The sequence below is a fragment of the Mus caroli genome, chromosome 6 (assembly GCF_900094665.2).
Source record: "Mus caroli chromosome 6, CAROLI_EIJ_v1.1, whole genome shotgun sequence".
NCBI classification, from domain to species: Eukaryota; Metazoa; Chordata; class Mammalia; order Rodentia; family Muridae; genus Mus; species Mus caroli.
In genome coordinates this window covers 18,837,383-18,862,412 of record NC_034575.1, presented here as the reverse complement: position 1 = coordinate 18,862,412, position 25,030 = coordinate 18,837,383, and the positions used below count along the sequence as shown (strand labels likewise).

Here is a 25,030-nt window from a genome sequence, read left to right as displayed (position 1 = left end):
TGTGTGTGTGTGTACATATGAAACTGAAGATTGTCCTGAGTTGTCATTTGTTAGATTGATCTTAACAATTCTGACAAGTATATTAGGTAACTTCTTTCTTTTATTTATTTTTTATTAGATATTTTCTTTATTTATATTTTAAATGTTTTCACCTTTCCAGGTTTCCCCTCCAAAAAACTCCTATCCCCTCCCACCCTGCTCCCCAACCCACCCACTCCTGCTTCCTGGCCCTGGCATTCCCCTATACTGGAGCACAGAGCAAGTAGTTTTGATGTGCATTTCCTTGATGACTAGAGAATGTGGAACATTTTTTTAATTTGTTTTTTATTGGATATTTTCTTTATTTACACTTATGTTATCCCCTTTCTTAGACCTCCCCAGGAAAACCCCCTATCCCATCCTCCCTCTCCGTGCTTCTATGAGGGTGTTCCCATACCCACCCACCCACGCCTGACTCCCTGCCTTTGAGTTCCCCTGTACTGGGGCATCCATCTAGCCTTCACAGGACCAAGTTCTCTCCTCTCATTGATGCTGGACAAGGCCATTCTCTGCTACATGTACAGCTGTAGCCATGGGTCTCTCCATGTATACTTCTTGGTTGGTGGCTTAGTCTCTGGGAGCTCTGCGGGGGGTGGGGGATGGGTCTGTTTGGTTAATATTGTTGTTCTTCCTATGGGATTGCAAACACTTTCAGCTCCTTCAGTCCTTTCTCCAACTCCTCCATAGGGGATCCTGTGCTCAGCCCAGTGGTTGGTTGGGAGCATCCACCTCTGTATTTGTCAGGATCTGGCAGAACCTCTCAGAAGACAGCTATCTATAGTAGGCTCCTTTCAGTAAGCACTTCTTGGCATCCACAATAGTGTCTTGGTTTGGTGACTGTACGTAGGATGGATCTCCAGGTGGGGCAGTCTCTGCTCCACACGTTGTCTCTGTATTTGCTCTTGTGAATATTTTGTTCCCCTTTCTAAGAAGGACCACAACATCCACACTTTGGTTTTCCTTCTTCTTGAGCTTCGTGTGGTCTGTGAACTATATCTTGGGTATTCTGAGCTTCCAGGCTAATATCCATGTTTCAGTGAGTGCATACCATGTGTGTTCTTTGTGACTGGGTTACCTCACTCAGGATGATACTTTCTAGTGCCACCCATTTGCCTAAGAATTTTGTGAATTCATTGTTTTTAATAGCTCATAAATACTCCATTGTGTAAATGTACCATATTTTCTGTATTCATTCCTCTGCTGAAGGACATCAGGGTTCTTTCCAGCTTCTGGCTATTATAAATAAGGCTGCTATGAACATAGTGGAGCATGTGTCCTTGTTATATATTGGAGAATCTTTTGGGTATATGCCTAGGAGTGGTACAGCTGGGTCCTCAGGTAGTACTGTGTCCAATTTTCTGAGGAACCGTCAAACTGATATCCAGAGTGGTTGTACCAGCTTGCAGTCCCACCAGCAATGGAGGAGTGTTCCTCTTTCTCCACATCCTTGCTACTATCTACTAGCATCTACTGATAGCATCTACTATCACCTGAATTTTTGATCTTAGCCATTCTGACTGGTGTGAGGTGGAACTCAGGGTTGTTTTGATTTGCATTTCCCTGATGACTTAAGGATGTTGACTATTTCTTTAGGTGATTTTCAGACATTCAGTATTCCTCAGTTGAGAATTCTCTATTTAGTTCTGTACTACACTTTTTAATAGGTTTATTTGTTTCTCTGGAGTCTAACTTCTTGAGCTCTTTGTATATATTGGATATTAGCCCTCTATCTGATGTAGGATTGGTAAAGATCTGTTTTTTTTCCCAGTCTGTTGGTTGCAGTTTTGCCCTATTGTCAGTGTCCTTTGCTTACAGAAGCTTTGCAATTTTGTGAGGTCGCATTTGTTGATTCTTTTAAAAAAGTATTCTTTATTAGATATTTTCTTTATTTACATTTAAAATGTTACCCCCTTTTCTAGTTTCCCCCCTAAAATCCCTTATCCCCTCCCACCTCCCCCTGCTCCCCAAGCCACCCACTCTCATTCCCGGTCCTTGATCTTAGAGCATAAGCCATTGGTGTTCTGTTCAGGAAATTTCCTATGTGTTGGAGGTCCTTCCCCACTTTCTCCTCTATAAATTTCAGTGTATCTGATTTTATGTGGGGGTTTTTGATCCAGTTGGACTTGAGCTTTGTAAAAGGAGATAAGAATGGGTGAATTTGCATTATTCTACATGCTGACCTCCAGTTGAACCAGCATCAGTTGTTGAAAATGCTGTCTGTTTTTCACTGGATGGTTTTAACTCCTTTGTCAAATAACAAATGACCATATGTGTGTGGGTTCATTTCTGGCTCTTCAGTTCTATTCTATTGATCTACCTGCCTGTCTTTTTTCTAAAGCCATGCATTTTTTTAAATCACTATTGCTCTGTAATATAGCTTGATTCCCCCAGAAGTTTTTTTATTGTTGAAAACAGTTTTTGGTATTCTCGATTTTTTGTTATTCTAAATGAATTTGCAAATTGCTGTTTCTAAGTCTATGAAGAATTGAGTTGGAATTTTGATGGGGATTGCATTGAATCTGTAGATTGCTTTGGGCAAGATGGTCATTTTTACTATATTAATCCTGCCAATCCATGAACATGGGAGATCTTTCCATCTTCTGAGATCTTCGATTTCTTCCTTCAAAGACTTAATGTTCTTATCATACAGATCTTTCACTTGCTTGGTTAGAGTCACACCAAGGTATTTTATATTATTTGTGACTATTGTGAAGGGGGTCATTTCTCTAATTTCGTTTTCAGTGTGTTTATCCTTTGAATAGAGAAAAGCTACTGATTTGTTTGAGTTAACTTTATATCCAGCCACTTTGCTGAAGTTTATCAGCTTTAGGAGTTCTCTGGTAGAATTTTTGGGGCCACTCAAATATACAATCATACCATCTGCAAATAATATTTTGACTTCTTCCTTTCCAATTTGTATCTATTTGATCTCCTTTTGTTGTCTAATTGTTCTAGCTAGAACTTCAAGTACTATATTGAATAGGTGGGGAGAAAGTAAGCAGCCTTGTCTACCCCTGATTTGAGTGGGATTGCTTCAAGTTTCTCTCCGTTTAGTTTGACGTTGCCTACTGGTTTGCTATATATTGTTTTTACTATGTTTAGGTATGGGCCTTGAATTCCTGATCTTTCCAAGACTTTTAACATGAAGGGATGTTGGATTTTGTCAAATGATTTTCAGCATTTATTGAGATGATCATGTGGTTCTTTTCTTTGAGTTTGTTCATGTAGTGGATTATGTTGATGGATTTCTGTATATTGAACCATCCCTGCATCCCTGGGATGAAGCCTACTTTATTGTGGTGAATAATCATTTTGATGTATTCTTAGATTCTGTTTGCAAGAATTTTACTGAGTATTGTTGCATTGATGTTCATAAGGGAAATTGGTCTGAAGTTCTCTTTCTTTATTGGGTCTTTGTAGGGTTTAGGTATAAGCATAACTGTGGCTTCATAGAACAAATTGGGGAGTGATCCTTCTGTTTCTATTTTGTGTAATAGTTTGAGAAGAGTTGGAATTAGGTCTTCTTTGAAGGTCTGATAGAACTCTGCACTAAACCCATCTGGTCCTGGGATGTTTTTGGTTGGGAGACTTTTAATGACTGGTTCTATTTCTTTAGGGGTTTTTGGAATGTTTAGTTTATCTGATCCTGACTTAACTTTGGCATCTCGTATTTATCTAGAAAATTGTCCATTTCATTCAAATTTTCCAATTTTGTTGAGTATAGGGCTTTTGTAGTATGATCTGATGATTTTTTAATTTCCCCAGTTTCTGTTGTTATGTCTCCCTTTTCATTTCTGATTTTGTTAATTTGGATACTGTCTCTGTGCTCTCTAGTTAGTCTGGCTAAGGGTTTATTTCTTTAAATGTTTCTCAGCCATTCGAGTTTTCTCTTTTGAGAATTCAGTTTAGATATGTACCCCATATTTAATTGTTGTTTGACTTTTTTTAATATCTAGAGTTTTTTAGCTCTGCATATATTTTGGATGTTAGCCCTCTCTCTGATGTTTAATAGGTAGAAATCTTTTCCCATTCTGTAGGTTGCTCCTTTGTGTGAATGATTGTGTACTTTGCCATTCAGAGACTTTCAGTTTCATGAGGTTGTAGGGTTTTTTCTTAATTACTAACTGACAGAAGAGAGCACAGCTGATTGTGTGAGGTACACCCCCAGGATAATGATCCTGGATTTTATTAGAAATCAGGGTGGGCAGGCCATAAGGAATGGAAAAAATTCTCACAAGCAGCACCCCTTCATGACCTCTGTTTTCCTCCTTACAGGTTCCTAACCAGTTTGAGTTCCTACTTTGGCTTCCCTCAATGGTGACTCAGTATTTGTAAGCTAAATGAACCCTTTCCTCCCCGTGTTTTCTGTATCTCTTAACTGAAAAACTATAGTATATATGTTCAGTATATACTATTATGACATATACTTTCCTTGTAGAAAGATTCAACCATTTTAATTTGCGTATCCTGAACCTCACATACTTATTTTTTATGGTGAGAACATAGGACATGAATACTAAGTTTAGTCCCTCCTTTCAATGAGTTTACTAGAAATTTAACTAACAAATATTTTCCAGTTCATAGTAAACAATAGATAAAAGAACCATTGTCCTTGGGAGTAAAACATTGGAGAATAAAACATATGATAACTATTTCTACTACAGTAGTAAGTTAGGGCTGATTTGAAATTATAATCATGTCTAAATAAAAGCAGACAGATTTTTTAAAATTATCATTATGAACAATGTCCACAGTTCATTTAATAGTTGGAACAATTTGTAGGGGATTTTTTTCCTTGTGTTTTTGTTTGTGTGTATGGTTTTAGCTTTGTATTGCATGGGTGGCTTTGAGCCATATGTCAGGTAGAAGATTGAATGAGAAAGACAGTAAGTTAAACAGCTTTGTTTTATTTTATTTTGCTTTGCTTCTGCTCAGTTTGATTTTGTTCATGTTAGGATCTAACCCAGGGTTAAACAAACATTGTGGCACTAAGGATCCCTCTCCCTAGCTCAACCAAGTGTGCCATTGTTTTTAAGGCAGGACTATGCACTCTAGACTTTATTCAGAGGAGTAAGTCTTCAGCTGAGTTCATACAAAAAGTTTTTGTTGTAATTTGTTGCTTTTAAACTTATAAGGCTCAGAAACCCTATGAACATAGATTCCTTATAGCTCCATGAACTCCATCTGTGGAAGGAGACCTATCAACGATGCATTGATCTAAAGCTTGAACTGAACTAGATAGAGTCAACCAAAGACTACAAAGATGCTACAAAGCCTATAAGATGTGTGCAGAATTTTTGTACCTCAGTGTGAAAAGCCAAGTGACTCCAAAAGAACATGAACAAAGATCTGAGTAACAGTTCAAAGAAGAGCAAAATATGTTATTCATACCACACTGGGACAAATGGAGGGGCCAAGGAGCTGGATTACTCTCAATCATTGAGTTATGGCGCCTGCTCCATCTCTGTCAGTTTAACATTCTGTGTAAAATAGACCACGGCAGCAACACACTTCTCAGGCCTACTCAGAAGGAGTTTCCTTATGTGGATTATACATTTATCTTTTGGTTTTTCACGGTACTTTAACTACATCTTTCCTGACGGGAATGGCATTCTTGCAATTTTACATGGATTCATAATGGAACAGTTGGTAAAAATGCTCTTTGTCAATATCCTCAAGAATATTGTGCTAGCTGGGCGTGGTGGCACACGCCTTTAATCCCAGCACTCGGGAGGCAGAGGCAGGCAGATTTCTGAGTTCGAGGCCAGCCTGGTCTACATGAGTTCCAGGACAGCCAGGGCTATACAGAGAAACCTTGTCTCGAAAAACCAAACCAAACCAAACCAAAAAAAAAAAAAAAAACAACAAAAGAAAGAATATTGTGCCAACAGATTTAACCAAAGCTTTAATACTTTCTTAGGGTTTAATGGGAGGTCTGTGGGTGTAAGAAGGCAAAAACAATTTCTTTTGTTTGATCTTGGCCTGTACGTTCATCATAACCATGTTCCAGCTCTTTTCATGCATCCTTTACAAAGCTCAGAGTGCATTGTCTCTAACTGGCAAAGATTAGCTCTGTAAGTACTAAAGGATGTCATGTAAACAGATGTCTAGTTCTCAAGAGTGGATATGTCCAAGTGATAGCTGGTATCTGTGTCAGCATAGCAACTTCTTCAGAGCCGTAAGATAAGAAAACTCCTTAAAGACTTTGGATTCATCATCTGGTAAATCAGTCAAGTAGCACTGCTGTCCACACACTTGTGGTGGTGTGGTACTGGTGGTGGATGTGGATAATGGTGATGGCTAGGACTGGGGCTAGGGAGCAGACGCCATAATGGATGAGCCAGCCAGTGTTCTGTGTGCTTGAAATGTTCTGCTTTGTCTCATTTACTCCTCATAATGTCCTCAAGTTTTCAGAGTGTTATTTCACCTGATGCACAAGTGTATAAAAGCTACGGCGAGTATCTTTAGGAAACCTGCAAAGATCGCAGAGCCAGTGTAGATTAAAAGTAAAATAAAAACCAAGTCAGGAAGAGTCTGTCTGTCTTCAGCAGGAATGCGATATGACACCTTCTGTTTCTTGCAAGACTCAGGAAAGCTGTGGAATGTGTGCTGGTACAAGGCTGTAATCCCAGTACTTGGATGATGGGGACAAGAAGATCATGAGTTCCAAGCCAGCCTGGCTTATATGAGATGCTGTCTGGGAAGCAAACTGTAACTTAAGGGATTAATGATGAAATGTTAAATAAAACAAAGATTTGTCTTTACATACAAACGTTGAAAACTCCATGAGACCTGAATGAAGGAACCATTGGCTGTGATCAGATGAACTAGGTGGACTGTTTTGTCCATTCATAAGATATGCCTGCGATCATTTTCATCTCTCTGAAACTAAATATTAAAGTTTATGTCCCCTTTGAGATAATGAAATCCAAATTTCAAAAAGAATGCAATTTGGAGGTGATTAGGATAAAGGGCAGAGGCCATGAGAATGGAAAATGCACCCTGAAAAAAGTAGCCCTGGGTACATTCTACACCCCTTTTCTACCACGTGAGGAGGCAGTAAGTAGGTACCATTTGGGAGATAGAAAAGAATTTCCCTCTAGATTCTAAGACTCCTGTTATCTCTGGTTTGTCAGACTCCAGATCTGTGTGAACTATGTTCGTGTTATTTTTAATCCACCCAGTGAGTATTTTTCTGGCACTTCAAAACTTGCTTAGCATTTATCACATCAGAATGCCAGCTTATTGAATGAGATAACAATCTTCACCTCATCTTTGAATTCCTGGGTGCATGAAGACATCATGAAGATAGGAATTGTCCTCGTTCTGACTTTGTTAAGTCACTGTTCTCCTTCCAGAAGCTAGACCTAGGTGTATGTTTGATTCTTGATTAACAGCTTGAATGAATGAATAAAAGAATCGATTGTACAGGCATTTAATAGGGTCTTCGCTTTGGGACTGTATAACAAAGAGGAATAGGAAATCATGCCAGTTACATGAACTGCAATGAGTATATAAAAAACAAGTAAGTACTTTTATATAGACTAGTACACTAGGCCCAAAACATGAACGCAAAGGAATATAGTAACACCTTTCAACTGGAGATAAAAGCACAACCTTTATAAGAGGGTAAAAAGATAAACACTGTTTGTTAGTATCTGTTAAGAAACAAAACACAAAGAACTATGCAAGTAAACACAGGAAGAGTTCAAAGCCAGCTTCCCATTGAAAGTCAGTGAGTTACACATGACACTATGTCAAAACACAAAAATGTGTATGTGTGTGTATATATATGTATATATACACATGTATATGTATATATGTATATATAATAAATTTTTCTCTATAATGAATGCATATTTTAATATATACTCTACATATAAATACAACATAATAATATACAATATAATATAATGCATATTATATTATATTACATATAGGCATATGGATGGATGTACAAAGGAAATTGTGTGGAGGTTGAGAGATATAACTGTATTTCTGGATAGGAAGCATTCTAAGTTGGAGACGTTTATAACTCATAGAAATGTTTTCTGTGTTACTGTTACTACAGTATTTGAGATTTTGCCAGGTTACCAAGGCATATCTATGCATAATGTGACGCAGACTTCTGATAATGACCCTTTGGGACTTATGACAACATACAGATATATTAGCCTATATAAGTATCTTTGCCTATAGGTCAATTTCTGTATGTTTTATGATAAAATTGATACAGACTAATGAATGTATATGAATGGATACATGTGTGTAAAACTAATTAAAGTGGGAGTTTAGTCAATAAAATTGGCTTACTGTATATTATAAATTCTTGTTACCTTTGCTTGTATTTACATGTACAGTACCTATTACAGAAACATATGTAGAAGGGGTTTGTTCTTGGATTTGAGGAAGATGCCACCGATCCCTCTGATGCTAAAGAAGCCTCTTTCTGGACAGCTGTTGTCAGTGTAATTTTTAGCCGAGGGAACAGTGGTCAAATGGTTGTCTCTTGTTTTTTATTGGTGGTCTGAGAAATCAAAGTTTGTAAAAGCTGCTGACTTAGCTTAATGTTTTCGAGGGTAAATGATTAGAAACTTGCCACAGTTCCTACTCTAGTCTATTGTATAGTCCACCTCCCCCTAGGCCATTGTAAATACTTGTATATGGGTGTAACTCAGCTATCTATAGTTCTAAGTATCTACTCTGGTTCCTCTTTAGGTCACAAACTTCCTTCTTCCTAGATAATGGTAAATTCCTGTGTAGGGCAGTGACTTAGCTATCCATGCCCAGGGTCCGCTCAAGGACTGACTAGGACTGGTGAAGAATCTAACTTAGCTATATGTCAAATAGAGGCACTTGTAATAAAGCAATATTAAGGGAAAGCACACAGATCCGTTTACCACTAAAACAAGGACATTGGAGCATTCCTTATACAGGATGCCACAGTTCCAGGAGATTAAGTTTCCATGAACTTTTCGCCTTGGGACAGTGCCCAGGTTTTGGGGGACTGTCGCGCTTGTCACTACAGGAGTGGGTGTAGCACAAAACTCTAATGATGATTAATGGATTAGGAAGGTTAGAATCCACTTCAGGCTTTAGAAAACTTTAGATGTGTTGCACCTCCAGAATAGCATCCACATCCTTTAGGTCTTTACCACCAGATCTTAACAAGAAAAGGACAGAACAGATTATCAAGAGCATCAGAGATGTTCTCTTGATAAATCAAAGGATTGGGCATATTTAATTTTTTTATGTTACTTATTTTTCACCCTAAAATAAAGATATAATCTAAATGGTTTATATGAAGATGATTTTAATCTTGCTTCAAGGAGAAATAATAACCTGTGTTTACTTTAGATTAATCAATAATTCTTATCGCGTTAATGAAAATAGCTACAGTGTTACATTTGCCCTGATTACTTCTCCCAGTGTCATAATGTTTCTCCAGTTGACTGCCATACTCTCTTCTACTTGCTAGGTTGAATGAGAAGGAAATGTTTCCAATTTAATGGTACAGTTTTGTAGATCTGAGTCTAATTCACAGTGAAGAAAAAAATATAACTTAGATTTATGCTCATTAGAATAACATGGCAATTTGACATAGTCTAAATATTCATCTGTCTTTTCATTCATTGTGAAAAGCAATGTTATGGATCAGATCTACAGAATTAAAGATTGTCACATTATTCACATTAAGTATTTTGTACTCTTACTGAAGTGATCACCCTTATGAAGACCTCACTAATTAGGAAAATGTATTGTATTAAGACTATCATAAGGCAGAATGCAGAGGATTATCAGTTTAATTCATAATTTACTCAACAACATTCACAACTGGTGATGCTGTACATGTAAAAGGGTTTTTTAAAGTGGCATTTTTTTTCTATTTCTAGCTAGCTTCAAAAAAAATGAGACTGGGACTATAAGATTTATTTAATTAGCTCTATAACACAATAACTGGGTAGTCAGTGATCTAGTCTTATTCTTTAAACTAATCTGGTTAATTCTCCTCTTCCTGTCTCTCTTCCTCCTTCCCTGGCTGGCAAAAGTCCTGCCCTATTCTCTCTTCTGCCTCACCATTGGCTGATCAAATTTTATTGATAATCAGAATAAATGGAGAGCAGTGTTTGCATAAACCTGAGATAGGAGCTACTTAGAGTAAACATTCCAATGCCATGTCCAAATTACAACAAGATACGAGGGCAGAGAAGCCAGAGTTTGAATAATACAAGAATAATTCTTACACTTCACAAAACATTATGCCTACACATGTGATGCTAGAATCTTGTTACAACTGAAGAAAGATGATTATTCTCTACCCTACAAATTAAAATGAGATGGGTAATCTTATAGACTGCCCATGTCACCCCAGCACATTGTGCCTCTCCAAGAGTGAGCATGTCTTATTATTAAGGAGTCTATGTCTTGACTAGGGGCCATCAGGTTCTGTTAAGGCCTATTCATGACTCAGGTCATCTTTGTAAAAATTATTCCTTTTACTTTTTGAGATTATAATATAGTAACATCATTTCCCCTTCCCTTTTCTTTTCCCTGACAAGACATACCCTTCCTTTACTTCAGAGTCATTGCCTCTGATTTCATTAATTTCAGTTGAGCAGAGGAAACGCTCAACTGATTTAGTGGAAGAAACGAAAATGTAAGGACTGATAGTAGAAAATGAAGATGACTGGGAAGAAAGAAGAGTAGGCAGTGCAGAGACTTATGTCATTCCTCGGAACTCTAGGGACAGACATCTGGGCTTTCCAATAAACAAGAACGCCACTATAAGTTTGATTGCTTTTTCCTAGGCTGGGGATTGAAGGGGGGGATGGAGCAAAATTAATTATAACTTTTTTGGTGTATAGAAGGATCTGAAGGAATAGCTATGTAGCCAGATAGAAGCAATGGAAAGTATTCATCCTATGGGATGGGGTGAGTGTGGCAATCTCCCACCCAAGTAGACCCTTTTGAGCCAGGACAGTGTTCCAGTATTGGAGATCTATTATAAGTTTTCCCCCTGGCCAGAGAACTATCTTGTTCTTTGTCCTTTAAGCAGTGTCAAGTATGGGTTCCATCTCAAGGAACAGGGCTTCTCCTGGCCTTTGTGCTCTCTCCGATCTCTGTGTGAACACAAAGACAATCCAGAAGCTCAAGTGTAGTTTTTAAATTTTATTGTTGTCTATGCTTAGAATATTTAGAAGACACTCTTAGATTGAGGGTGGTTTGGGATGTTTAAAATGTACTCTTCTAATTCTCACATGTGTGTTCTATTGAACATGTGAGTGTTGTGATTAACTTAGTATAAGTTTCCAGAAAAAGACTACATTGCTATAGACAAGAATTATAAACTTGCAATTGAATGTAACATAAAGTAAAATTTTACTGTAAAATGAGAGGGTTTTGTTTTCAGAAAATTCTTTTGTTGTCTTTAGTCAGCCACATTGAATCAATCAGCACCCTGTTACCCCCTAAAACCCTTTATAATGTTTTTCTCTTCATAAAACAAACAAAATCAAACAACAAGCAAACAGAAACATTGCCCTTCCTTTAGTTTATGTGCCAAGCAAGTATGCTTCATGGGTTCCCAGGGGGTTGTTGTGACTCCTGATTCAGTGCACTGTGACTTGTGGGTTACTTTAAATGGTCTCTTTGGTTTCCCCTGTGGGAATACAAATGTGGTCAAGTGTAGTATGGATGTGAGTTCTGCTTTCCTTTTCAGAGATGGTATTTCTGAAGGCATGAGTATTTCGTTCCACTAATGTCAAAAATCAGGAAGAGCGGAGATGAGCTGATTCTTATCCCTAAATACTCAATGCTGGTTATAATGTCCATCAACATTTCTCTAGAGTCTGAGTGTTATAGAACTAGTCATCTACAAATTAGACACACACACACACACAGAGACATTCACACACATTTTCAGTATCTTTGTCACCATTTCTCTTACAGTCATGCCCTCCTAAGGAACAGGATTGTGTTGAGTCTGTCTTATGGTGGTATTCTGTATGGAATGCACTTTGTGTTTGTACTGGATAGTGGGAATTTAAGGATTCCTTTGAGTGTATCCCAGGAATTTAGATCCTGTAGCTGCCACCTCTCTGAGTGCTTGCCTTCCACTTCCTAGTTTTCTCCATTGGTAGTAAAAAGAACTGGTAACTTTACCCTCCCACCATTCATACCCTCAGCAAGGAATGGGTTTCTCCATAGGATAAACTGGGATTTACTTATGTTGATCATAAAGATCAGGCTCATTTCATAGATGGTCTAAAACCGAATTTGTAAAGGAGTCCTAGCCAAAGACATTAAGAGACTGTTGATAAGTATCTGGGGAAAAATCTTTCCCCTCTTTCTTAAAGGGTAATGTGGGAGTCAGAATGCTGCATTGCACCTCAGGGTGCTGTGTGCCTATGGATAATTAGAACAGTAACCATCCTGGGAGTTCATCAAGGGAACCAACTTAAGAGGAAAGTCAACATACTTTAGGAGGCAAAATAGAAAGATGTAAACAACAGAGACCTTTGAACAGTTGGATCTACTGGACTAGGGAGTGTGTGTTCGGTTTCCCTTAATCTATCTGCAAGGGTCAATAGAATAAAGCACTTGAAATCATCATGTGCTCAAAGTCCATATACTGACTTCAATTATCAGTGGCATCAATTATCTATTCCTTCCTTCTGCCCCATTTAGCTATGCTGGCCCCAGGAAGGAAGACTCTCTGCTCTAGTTCTGATAAAATGGATGCAATTGACAGCCATCCCTTGTGGGCTAATAAGCTTGCTTAAAGAGAGCTGTTCTGTTTCTGTGCTAGGGAAAATGGTGGAAGTGGAGGAACATTCTGAGAGCATCTTACTTAGCAGATATATTGATACTTACAAAAGCTTACTGTGTGGCGAGAGCTTAGAATTTATTGTTTCTCAGGGATGAGCATCTCTGGAGAAACTGCTTCTCTCCTAAGACTACCATTAGCACAGGGTTTCCTAACATTTGTGACATTTTGAGTTAAGTATCTAAGAGGCCTCTGTCAGCATTTGATGGTGTGTAGTTGCATCTTTGGCTTTTAGCCATGATATGCCAGTAACATTCCCCCAATAGTGTGATAATTTTTACTAAGGAGTCTCTAAATATAGAAGGCCCTCGGAAGGCAAAATTACATCTGTTTCAGAGCCACTGTTAGATGTGGGAAGCATTTTGTGCTAGGACTATGGCAGAAGCAAAGGAATGTTTTAACTAACATGGCCTTAGCTAATTTGTTATACCAAGAAGAATTCAGTACTATAAGTTTCTAAACATCGTTCCGTTCGACCAAACAAGGAAACTCTTGATTTGAGCCTTATGTGCTTTGCTATTTAAACTTTTCACTCTTCCCAAATCAGCAAAAGACTCTGGATGTGTTTGAACAAGGCAATATTTGCCACCCTTGAAAGACCGAGGCAGGAGGATTAAGAGTTCAAGGTTGACATTGACTACTCATCAAGTTTGAGTCCATCTGAATAATCTGTCTACAAACAACAAACAAACCCCGAAAAATATAAAAGCCAAGTCACCTACCAAAAGCGATCAGCAGTTCAACAAGTCACCCCTGAGTAACATTAAAGTTCTTGGCCAGTTTTTACTTCTTCACGGTTAACAGAATCAAACACTAGTTCACGCTCTGAACATAGAAAGCTCCACCCACGAAGATGGCTCAGATGCAAACTGAAGGACACCTACAAGCAAGCAAGCAAATATTAACTGAAGAATTATGTCCCAGTAAGTACAAAGGATGCTTTTGTCAAAAAACTTATGCTCTCCTGACATGCCTTCGGTTTTAGTAGCAAAGCTCATTCTGGGCATGAGCCTTATAAGCAAGCAAGGTCCTTTCTTTCCATGTCCCCTGAGCTTTGGAGCCCACCAGTTGCACAGAAGCTCTCCTCTACCTAGGGGACAAATGTTTGAATGAGTATTGCCCATCTGTGCAAAGATTTTAGGCAAGTCTTCAAAGTAAAACCAAGAGTTTGAAAGGCCCCAGACTGGCAGTATGCTTCTCACGTCCTGTTCCGTAATTCAAAGTCCTCAAGGGAGCGTGTGAGTCACCAAGCACACCAATTGCTCTTCGCCTTTCCCACTTCCCGACTCACTCTCTGCTTTACCTTCAGGCTTACTACTTTGCTTTGGCAATTTGAGTTCATTTTACATGTATCAGCCTCTCAGTTTCTTAGAGAAGTTTATCTTGAGCCTCTAAGATAACATTCCATGTTATCTTTTCCTCTATACTTCAAATTTTCTGCTCACAGTTCTTGCAGTCATTCATATCTTTTAATTGCTTCAAGTCTACTCTCAGTGTATAATAGTAGGATCATGTAGGCGTTTTTACAGTTTCTGTTTTCATACTTAGTATTTGCTTAGCACATAGTAGGTATTGTACTAACAGACTCAATGAATAAAGATGTATTTGCTTTGTGGGGTGAGTCTATACCAAAAGAAGTATGCTGTTTTCTTTATTCCTCATGTTAAATCTTCAGGCTGGGCATCAGAATTTAATGCCAGAATACAGTTGGTGTGATTTATTCCTATTGCCCATGGAGGGGTCAACTCGGTAGTATAGAAGCATTAAGAGAGCAAACACCTGTCCAGAAACATGTATTAATGTAAATGAATAGTTTGTGAAAGGTTTAAGGTATTTTTCAGTATATAAAAACAAAATTCACCTTGTGTTATTTTTAATGTTTACCACTTTTATTCATTAATTTTGAGTGTGTTCAAAGTGGCATGTATGTATTTACATATATATAATATGAAATATTGACATGGAATCTCATGTTAATACATGGACACATATGTATGAATGTGTATCTCTTGACTTATTGCTTAGTAGCCTTTTGACCAATAGGATCTCAGTATGCATTGTACTAATATAAACCCCTGGATTGGCTTAACTACCTCTGATGTCACAATTTACCCATTAGGAAGTCATAAGTTTCTTGAAATCACATTGAAGTAATAACATCTCTTGAATTTTCATTATAAGAAAGAAAAAGTACCAGGAGTAAAAATGGTAGAATGAACAAGATATCTTTCATCTTGGCAGACCTTCTCGATCTATGTGCATTAGTCGTCTGCGCTTTGACAGCTCGAGCTAGCTCCTTTATCTCCTTTGACAGCAGATGTTACTTTGTGTTTCATGTCTATCGGTTAATGGAGAAATGAACCCACTTGGACCTACTCCTTCAATTCATAGGTCTGTTTCATTTCGGCTGTTGAGACTTAGCGTCTTCCTACTGCTTAGCCTCCATGACTCCAAAGGAAAAGCAATATGGACTGCTCATCTGAATATTACATTCCAGGTGGGAAACCGGATCATATCAGAGCTAGGAGAGAGTGGAGTGTTTGGGAATCACTCTCCTCTGGAAAGGGTGTCTGGTGCCGTGGTACTTCCTGAAGGATGGAATCAGAATGCTTGCAGTCCGCTGACCAACTTCAGCAGGCCCGATCAGACAGACACTTGGCTGGCCCTCATCGAAAGGGGAGGCTGTACTTTTACTCATAAAATCAACCTGGCAGCAGAGAAGGGAGCAAACGGGGTGATCATCTATAACTATCCGGGTACAGGCAACAAGGTGTTTCCCATGTCTCACCAGGGAACAGAGAATATAGTTGCAGTGATGATTGGCAACCTCAAGGGCATGGAGCTCTTGCACTCGATCCAGCAAGGTGTCTATGTGACGATCATCATTGAAGTGGGGAGAATGCACGTGCCGTGGCTCAGCCGCTATGTTATGTCTCTATTTACCTTCCTGACAGCCACCGTCACCTACCTTTTCCTGTACTGTGCCTGGAGACCCCGGGTGCCCAATTCTTCTACCAGGAGGCAAAGACAGCTAAAGGCCGATGTGAAGAAAGCTATTGGCCAGCTGCAACTTCGAGTGCTCCAGGAGGGGGATAAGGAGTTAGACCCGAATGAAGACAGCTGCGTTGTTTGTTTCGACATGTACAAAGCCCAAGATGTAATACGTATTTTAACTTGCAAACATTTCTTCCACAAGACTTGCATCGATCCCTGGCTTTTAGCACATAGGACATGCCCCATGTGCAAGTGTGACATCCTGAAACCTTAAGAAGGCCAGAGATCTTTCCACAGATTAAAATTAGTCGAATTTGCTCACTGTGCTGTACATCCAAAGAAAACACGACCCTTAGTTCCTCTATCCTGCCAGTGAAGATGAAGTTGGTGTGCTTTGAAAATAAAGCTACATATCATGCCCGGGAGCTGTTGTCTTTTTAATCATTTTAATTGTTAGACATTGCTTTCTTTCTCTGTATAAGGAAGTTGGTACATGGTAAAAACAATCCTCATCTCACCCATCAGCTTACTCAGTAAGGTTCTGATCTGGTGTCAATTTCTGGGCTATTATAGTTTTCTTTTTAACATATTTATCTGGGGGCTTTGGTTTTACATGTCATCTAGGGTTTTTTTTTTTGTTTGTTTGTTTGTTTTGTTTTTTTGTTTTTATTCCTAACATTTGACATCTCTGTTTAATAAACTCCACTATGGAATCAGAATCTGATTTATATTGTCATGGTTAATTAATTTTATTAATACCCAGAAAATCTGATTTCCAAAGCTGTACATTGAATGGGTACTTTGTTCTAATTCCTTTAGCAGATAGCATATGTTATAAAAGTTTTAAAGTGTTTCAGGCCTCATTTAGAGCAGTGTTGGAAAAGGTCACCTGTTTGCCATGGGGTCTTTAAGTCCTGGCCTATTGAACCCGCCCTGGGTACAGTTTTCTTAGAAGTGTCCTCTAGGGCCTGCTGTTTGTGTCTCTTCTCAAAGGGTAGAGTGCATCACTAGGGCCTTTGACAACAGGGCAGAGCTAAACATTTTGTTGGGTTTCCACCCGAATAATATGTATAACTCTTTTCTCTCATCTTCCTTTCTGGTGGGTGGATAAACACCTGTGTATTACTGAAAAGATGAAAGACAAGAGTTTGTGATTTGTGTGAAAAGTCTCAGCCTTTGCTATTCGGTGTAGATGGCATGTGCTGATTCTGCAGGAGTTGACACACTATCTCTTCCACTTTCTCCATGGACTTGTGTAAAAATAGTCAGTCATTGCTTCTATAAGAGAAGGCAACCATTGCGGACTGAAAGTTCCACACTAACATTCTTTCCATTTTATGCCACTCCTTTCGAACATTTTTAATTGATCCATTTTTTAAATTTGACAATTTTGCACACATATATAGTGTATTGATTAATCTTCCTCCAACACCTGTATCCTTTGCCTTCTGTAAATCTCCACCTCTCATCATTACCAATCCTTTTGGGTTATGACATATGTATTATAACCAGGGCTAATTGGGTGACTGTTAGATAAGAACCACCCTCTGGGTGCTGGTGCATTCATCAGTGTGTCTACAACTGAAGCCAACAGTTCCCCTTCATCAGTAAGAAATAGTTCTGCAGTGGGGAGTAGGATCTCCCCTCCAACTCTGTCTTACTGCTGATGTGACCATTCTTGTGCAGACCTAATGCCTACATCTATAATTTCAATGGCATGGCTTGCCTAGGAGGTAGTATTTTGCAGTTCTTCTCCCTGGCTTGAATTTTATATTTTTTCCACCCTCTCTTCTACATTGTTTTCTGAGCCTTAACAGGACTGTCATAAATTCTTATTTGAGGATGGACACTTAGTTTCAACACTGTGTAGCCAGGAAACTGCATTTACCACCATTCCCTAAAAAGAGAACCTTGTCTGATTGAGAATAGAGCAGTAGATAGCTATGGATATAAACAATATTTAAATGACAGTTTACCCATAGCCAATTTTTTAAAACAGCAGTGTTATATTCAGTTCCCTTCTCAGATGTGAGTTTTTCACCGGGGTCACAGTACCAGACACAGATTACCTCCAATGGAGGGGTGTCAAATCCAATCATAGCTGTTGCTGCTCAACGGCTGTGCTACTATTGCACATATATCTTTCCTGGCAGACTGGTTTTGAAGATCATGGGATTCACAACTGGATAAGATCATTGATGTCCCCTCTCTCCCAGCAGCCTGCATAGGACCTTTCAGTACTGAGAAAGCCAGCTGCAAGGACGCAGAGTCTGCCTAAGTTTCACATTGATTTCTCTATCATGAATCCAAGGTGTGTGCGGTCTTCAGTAATAGGTCTTACTACCTAGTTCTGGCAAATAAACAGGAAGGATGCCAAGAACTTAAATTGCTTTGGGCACTTTATATGCCAATTTTTGTTGTGCCTGAAGGACTCTCTTCATTCCTGCTTGAAGTTTCTGCTTCATAAATTTGGAAAAAAAAAAAAAAAGTACCTGTTTTCTTAGTTCTGGTGAGTCCCGTTTTAAATGGCTTGGTTTTGAACCCTGTATGTAGACACAAATGTTTATGTTCAAGGTACAAGTGCTTAGCTTTACTTTCTAGTTAGTAGAGAAACATTGTGATACCTACTGAGAAAGTATACACCAACATTTGTTACTGCCCAAGTGGGTTAGTTCATTAGTTCCAAAGTTGCTTAAAGCCATCGACCTTTGTAGTACAAATGTGGGCAGAAGTGGCAGGGTCTATAGGATTACTAAGTGGCAGTAATTTCTGCAATTCCTCCAGGAATACATACTGGTTTTGATTCACTATTTTCTTTGGCAGAGGCAACTCTAAAGGCTTCCATTTAGCCTTTCCAACCATAATGCCACCCACTCTACAGTTCAGGGAACCAATATGAGAATTCTGCCAATTTCTGAGTATATCCCAATTTGTTAAGTTTGGTTTTAAAAAAAAAAATGTTGTTAGTATCATCTCTTTATGACCTGTAACCATTGTTACTGTCATTGGTTAACTTTTTAATCTTATTGGATTTGCTTTGGTTTATTTAGTTAGTTAGTTAGTTAGTTAGTTAGTTTTTTTCCAAGACAGGGTTTCTCTGTATAGCCCTGGCTGTCCTGGAACTCACTCTATAGACCAGGCTACCCTGGAACTCAGAAATCTGCCTGCCTCTGCATCCCAAGTGCTGGTATTAAAGGCATGTGCCACCACTGCCTGGCTTTAAGATTTTTTTTTTAATTTTAATTTATTTATTTTGTTTAAATCAAGTTACATTTGAAAAAGATCTGTGTCCTTTATATGTGTTCCTCTCCTCCGTATGTGATGTTGGACAGCAGAAGTATGAGATAAAACTAGATGGAACAGAATTCTGTACTTTCCCAGTGGTTCTCAACCTAACACTGCAACCCTTTGATGCAGTTCCTCATGTTGTGGTGACCCCCAACCATAAAATTACTTTAATTGCAACTTAATAAGTGTAAGTTTGTTACTGTTATGAATCATAATATAGTTTTGGACATAGATATTTGCCAATGGGCTCATGACCCACATGTTGAGAACCACTGCTTTGAAAAATCAAAACCAAGTCAGAACCAATAAATGTTTCCAAAATCCTATATTCTTTATCTGTACCTTCAAATATGAAAAATTAGTGTTACAGATCTTACTGCTTTTAGAGTTCGTTTGGTCGCATTCCTAATTTATGATTCTTTATATATCTTGAACTGAAAGTCAGAAGTGTTTACTTCCTAGAAAATGTAAAAGTTCCACACGGTCCATTCATTTATTCTGAGGTTTTTAAAAAGTCAATTGCAGAAATGTTTGCTTTCACTTTTAACTGGATGTGCTACCTGTAACCGTTTTATGTGGCTCCATGACTTACTTTTTTTTTTTTTAACAAGCATTCTCAAACTACCCATAACCACTCTGGAAACATTCAAGCCAGAGCATCTACAGCATGCTCTGAGCTAATTGGCTGCTTGGTCTTTTACGTCACAATGGCCTCCCGCAGCAGTAAGCAGTACCTAAAGCTACAGCAGTGAGACAGGAATTTCTTTACTATCTAAAGCTTTTCTCTCTAATAAAACATCTGAAACTCAAGACATCTCTAGAAAGCTCTTGCTGAAACATGCTGGAAGACAGCGTATCTTATTTTCACCCAGAAGATATTTTCTCCTTCCTCGTTCTGAATTGATTGTCAACAGATGTGGCAGCTGTGCCGGTTAGTTGGGTTGGCTCTTCAAGTCATTCGTCAAGTACAGCGATGAATCCTTTTCAGACCGATACTTGGCAAAACCAAGCTCCATCTTACTGGCTTCTGAGATTCAGTTTTATCTGGCTCGTCAGTCAGAACTGTTGTACGGCCAGTGCAGTTTGGACTGCGTACATGAACATATCATTTCACGTGGGGAACCGCATGCTGTCAGAGCTGGGGGAGACCGGGGTCTTCGGAAGAAGCTCTGTTTTGAAGAGAGTAGCAGGAGTTGTTGTGCCACCAGAGGGAAAAATTCAAAATGCTTGTGATCCCAATACCACTTTTATCCTGCCACGGAACAAAGAGCCCTGGATCGCACTCATTGAACGGGGAGGTTGTGCCTTCACACAGAAAATTAAGGTGGCATCTGAGCACGGAGCCAGAGGAGTGATCATCTATAATTTCCCAGGTACTGGCAACCAGGTTTTCCCTATGTCTCACCAGGCATTTGAAGACATCGTTGTAGTTATGATTGGTAACATCAAAGGTATGGAGATTTTGCATTTAATTCGGAAGGGAGTTCATGTTACAGTCATGGTGGAGGTGGGAAGAAAACATGTCATTTGGTTGAATCACTATTTTGTCTCCTTTATGATCGTCACCACCGCCACGTTAGCATATTTCACCTTTTATCACATTCGGAGACTTTGGGTGGCAAGAATTGAGAACAGGAGATGGAAGCGATTAACAAGAGAGCTCAAGAAAGCTTTTGGGCAGCTTCAAGTTCGAGTATTGAAAGAAGGGGATGAAGAAGTCAATCCAAATGCTGACAGCTGCGTCATCTGCTTTGAAGCCTATAAGCCTAATGAAATAGTTCGTATTCTCACTTGCAAACATTTTTTCCACAAGAATTGCATTGACCCCTGGATTCTAGCCCACGGCACATGCCCCATGTGCAAATGTGACATTCTGAAAGCTCTGGGGATTCAGATGGACATTGAGGATGGGACAGACTCTCTGCAAGTTCTGATGTCAAATGAATTGCCCGCAACCTTGTCACCCGTGGAAGAAGAGACAAACTATGAGCTTCCTCCTGCAAGACCTTCAAGTAAAGTGACGCACGTACAGGAGCACCCTACTTCTTCTGCGAACGCTGGCAGCCAGCCTCCCGAAGCAGAGGAATCCAGTCATCCTTCACATGGACAGCAGGACCTTTGAGCAAGTGGATTAAACCTGTTTGTCAGATCAGGTCCTCGTGATGACAAGCAGTTTGCTTGAAGTGTGGTTTTTGTGTGTGTGTGTCATTTCCTGTCACTGCTAATTCTCCAGATTCACTGTCAAGATTCAAATACAGGGGAAAGGAAACCTGGCAGAAGTTTGTGGCTTTTTAACCCCTGCTAATTTTAAGTGGTTGTGAATGTATTATTCTTGGTAGTATACCTGTGTTTATTTCTAGTTAACCTGTGTTAAAACCAAAAACAAACTTATCCCTAAATTGTATTTGTCTGTTTATACATGGTTTTATTTTGGTAAGAAAATTGTTAGTGTATATTTATATTTTTCTCAAAGAAGCCATCAGTTATCTTTCATCTTTTAGCAATAGTAAAAATTAATTATACTATAGTAATTTTGATGTCATTATGTTGCAGTGTTTTTTTTAATTCTTTGAAATGAAATTTTGCTATACGGGATATTTTGTTACTTATCCATAGTCAAGAGTTCTGTTCAGTTAGTAAATTTATATGTAAACTATCTGAATAGCAAGAAAATGCTTACAAATAAAGTTCTAAAACTCTTTAAGAAAATAGTCCAGAATTCATTATAATCTATCCTGACTCTTATAGTAGTTTAGCATAATTTTAATGAGTCTTTGAACTCTCTCAGGCAAAGGATGGAGTCTCAACTACTAGGCAGTGCTAGAGAGAACTAGTGAGCATGAATTCTGTGAATTGTTTCATGCAGAAGGGCAGTACTTGGATGCAAAAGTAACCCGAAAGAGACTATTAGAGGAAGAAAGATGTTTGTGCAGGAACATCAGAGCCAAGATACAGCAAAACTTGGGCAAATGCCAGGGTGAGGCCACATCTTCCTGTTATTTACAGTCCTTTGTGCTCCTGACTCTGTGAAAGTTTAACTGTTAATCACGCATACAACCACTGAATTTTCAATGTTTTAACGTCTTCCTTAGGACAGTGAAGTTATTCCATATAGTACCAAGTGTCATACTAGAGAGAAAAGGACCCAGAGACTCAATAGAAGCTCTTTTTGGGTGATTGAATCCTGAATAGATGAGCTGGTGTCTGTAGACTGAGTGCTGGCTAGGAGGAGCTGGGGATCCCGTGGGAACTGAGGCTAATGGCTTCCGTGATTTTCTCTACAGCTGTGGAGATGCTTGTGTGGGGTTGGGGGTTGTAGCAGAGTACTTGCAGCCACAAAGCCTTGGGTTCTGTTCCCAGCACACCAAACACCAGTCTCAGAAACAAGAGGCATCTAGAAGTGTTTAGGTCTGGAAATGTAGCATTCTCTGAACCCAAAGTTCTAGGGTCATTTTAGCTCTTCACAAGTTTACATGAGGTCTTCCTTCACAGTAGACATAGTGCATGAGGCGCTTGCTCGTACTTGCCTCTCAGAATGGGGCTGTGTTCTCTTTCTCCTCCTCTGTATCTTCCTGGTCTCTGTTTTTCTCCTTCCTTTTAAATTGCCTTCCCTTTCCATTGTCAAGCTTAGGCTTGGTCTCATCCACACGTTTAATTTTTAATCTACTTTGATTAGATATTTTCTTTATTTACATTTCAAATTTTATCCCCTTTCCTCATTTCCCCTCTGAAAATCCCCTATCCCATGCCCCCTCACCCCGCTCACTAACTTACCCACTCCTGTTTCCCTGTCCGGGCATTCCCCTACACTTGGGCATCAAGCCTACACAAGGCCAGGGGCCTCTCCTCTCACTGATGTCTGACAAGTCCATCCTCTGCTACATATGCAGCTAGAGCCATATGTCTCTCCATGTGTACACTTTGGTTGTTGGTTTATTCCCTGGGAGCTCTGGGGGTACTGGTTGGTTCATATTGTTCTTCCTCCCATGAGGCTGCAAACCCCTTCAGCTCCTTGGATCCTTTCTCTAGTTCCTCCATTGGAGATGCTGTGCTCAGTCCAATGGATGGCTCTGAGCATCCACTTCTGGATATATGGAATATACAGTTATACTGTCCCAGGTGGTACAGTCACTAGATGGCCTTTCCTTCAGTTTTTTTGCTCCAAACATTGTCTCTGTATCTCCTCCCATGGGTATTTTGATCCCCTTTCTAAGAAAGACCAAAGTATCCACACTGTCATCTCCATATTTAGTAAATCACCATTTCACTGATTAAAATATCTTTTGCTACTATGGATATTAAGCATTTAACAGTATATCTCTTGTGGTTCAAGGATTTTGGGTGAATTCTTTTAAGGTGAGTTAGAGTTTGTATTGGAGATAGAAAAGGAGGCTCATGTATTTGAACTTAGAAACTAGGAGCACGGAGAGCCTTGTGTGTACCTGATAGTAAGGCTCAGTACCTTACAGAGCTGCTGTCTTGTCAAAACAAAACAGCAGCTCCAGTCCTGCTGTTCAAAGGCTCTGTTGTAAACAAATCTATAAAGCACTTTTATTCCAGGTTTCTTTTATTTTGTGTTTAGTCACCAAGACCTGGAATTAGCACTACTATGTAAGATATTTACTGTGATGTTACCTATTTTTTTGTAGTTGATTTTTTTTGCCTGCACTATAAGTAATGCTATTTTTTTTTCTTGGACACAGTAATGCAAATACATTTTGTATGATCCAAATGCCAATACTATTTTGATGACATGGTACTGGAGTTTATACTATTTTGCCACAGTGCCAGTATCATAGTGAGTTTCCTTTAGAGTTCTTTTTTTTTTTTTTTTTAATGAGTTTTGGAATTCTTTCAGTAGTCAGAATTTAGTTTCCTGCCCCTCAACCTCATAATCAGTAGGATGTTGATTTTTTTTAAAAAATAAAAACAAAATGGCTTTTTTGTCATTAATGGAATAAGTTGTGTAATAGTTTTCTGAAAGGAAGTTTTCTAGTTTTTTTACCTATGGTTACATGACTGAATAGTACCAATTAAACATAAGCCAAAATGATAACATCGTTTTGTGTTGCTGTAGAGTGTCTGTTATTGATCTGAAAGATGAAATTCTAATCAACATCTGTTTGAAATAGCATGAGCCCTTCATAGAGTTTAGGGAAACAAAGATCCTAGTCTGATGGGCTCATTGTATACTTAAAGTGGTCTCTTTCCAGATATCTGCTTATTGAAACAGCAGACAAGAACCCAAAAGAGGAATGAATATCAATGTCTGTGGAACATGAGGGGCAAAGGGGGAGTCTTCTCATGTTCTTTCTGAGTAGTAGTCACTAGATTAGAGATTTCCGCCTTCCGTTTTACTGTTCATCAATAAGCACCTCTTGAATTTTCATTAAAATGAATCTGTTTTGTTTGTAGTCACTGTGATTTTCATTGTTTAGGTCTTACTGTTGAGAAATTATTGCATTTGCTGCCATAGGAATATCTTAAAACATACCTGGTTTTCAACAAAACATGGCTTTATTGGAGGTGTGTGGGTGAAGTATACAGAAGATGATCTACCAGCCTGGAATTGGTGGAGGTGTTTCTCCACTATGTCTGTTCTGGCATCCCTTTTTCACAGTTACACCCAACTTTGTAACACCTCTCTCCTTAGGTGTGCCTTTTTGGCAGGCCATGAGGACACTGTACGCCTGACCAGCAAAGTTGAGTCATTATTGATCACTAAGGCTACTCTGGTTTTAGAAACTTCTCTGCTTTTGTTATATTTCACCTCCATTTCATTAATTGACTGCTCTGTGGTGGGTCTCTCTCTCTCTCTCTCTCTGCTCTGTGGTGGGTCTCTCTCTCTCTCTCTCTGTGTGTGTGTGTGTGTGTGTGTGTGTG

The 25,030-nt window shown here is 39.0% G+C and overlaps 3 protein-coding genes across 12 annotated transcripts in view; all 3 read left to right on the top strand.

The window, feature by feature from the left end:
* The window catches only part of Cadps2 (calcium dependent secretion activator 2), a 534,832-nt gene that overhangs the window by 150,479 nt on the left and 359,323 nt on the right, over positions 1-25,030 (top strand). The window lies entirely within an intron of this gene.
* Rnf148 (ring finger protein 148) lies at positions 15,009-16,279 on the top strand. Its single transcript, XM_021164383.2, has one exon. It carries the CDS (start codon positions 15,183-15,185, stop codon positions 16,131-16,133), a length of 951 nt encoding a protein of 316 aa, XP_021020042.1. The 5' UTR covers positions 15,009-15,182; the 3' UTR covers positions 16,134-16,279.
* Positions 19,877-21,444, top strand: Rnf133 (ring finger protein 133). Its single transcript, XM_021164382.2, has one exon. It carries the CDS (start codon positions 20,121-20,123, stop codon positions 21,267-21,269), a length of 1,149 nt encoding a protein of 382 aa, XP_021020041.1. The 5' UTR covers positions 19,877-20,120; the 3' UTR covers positions 21,270-21,444.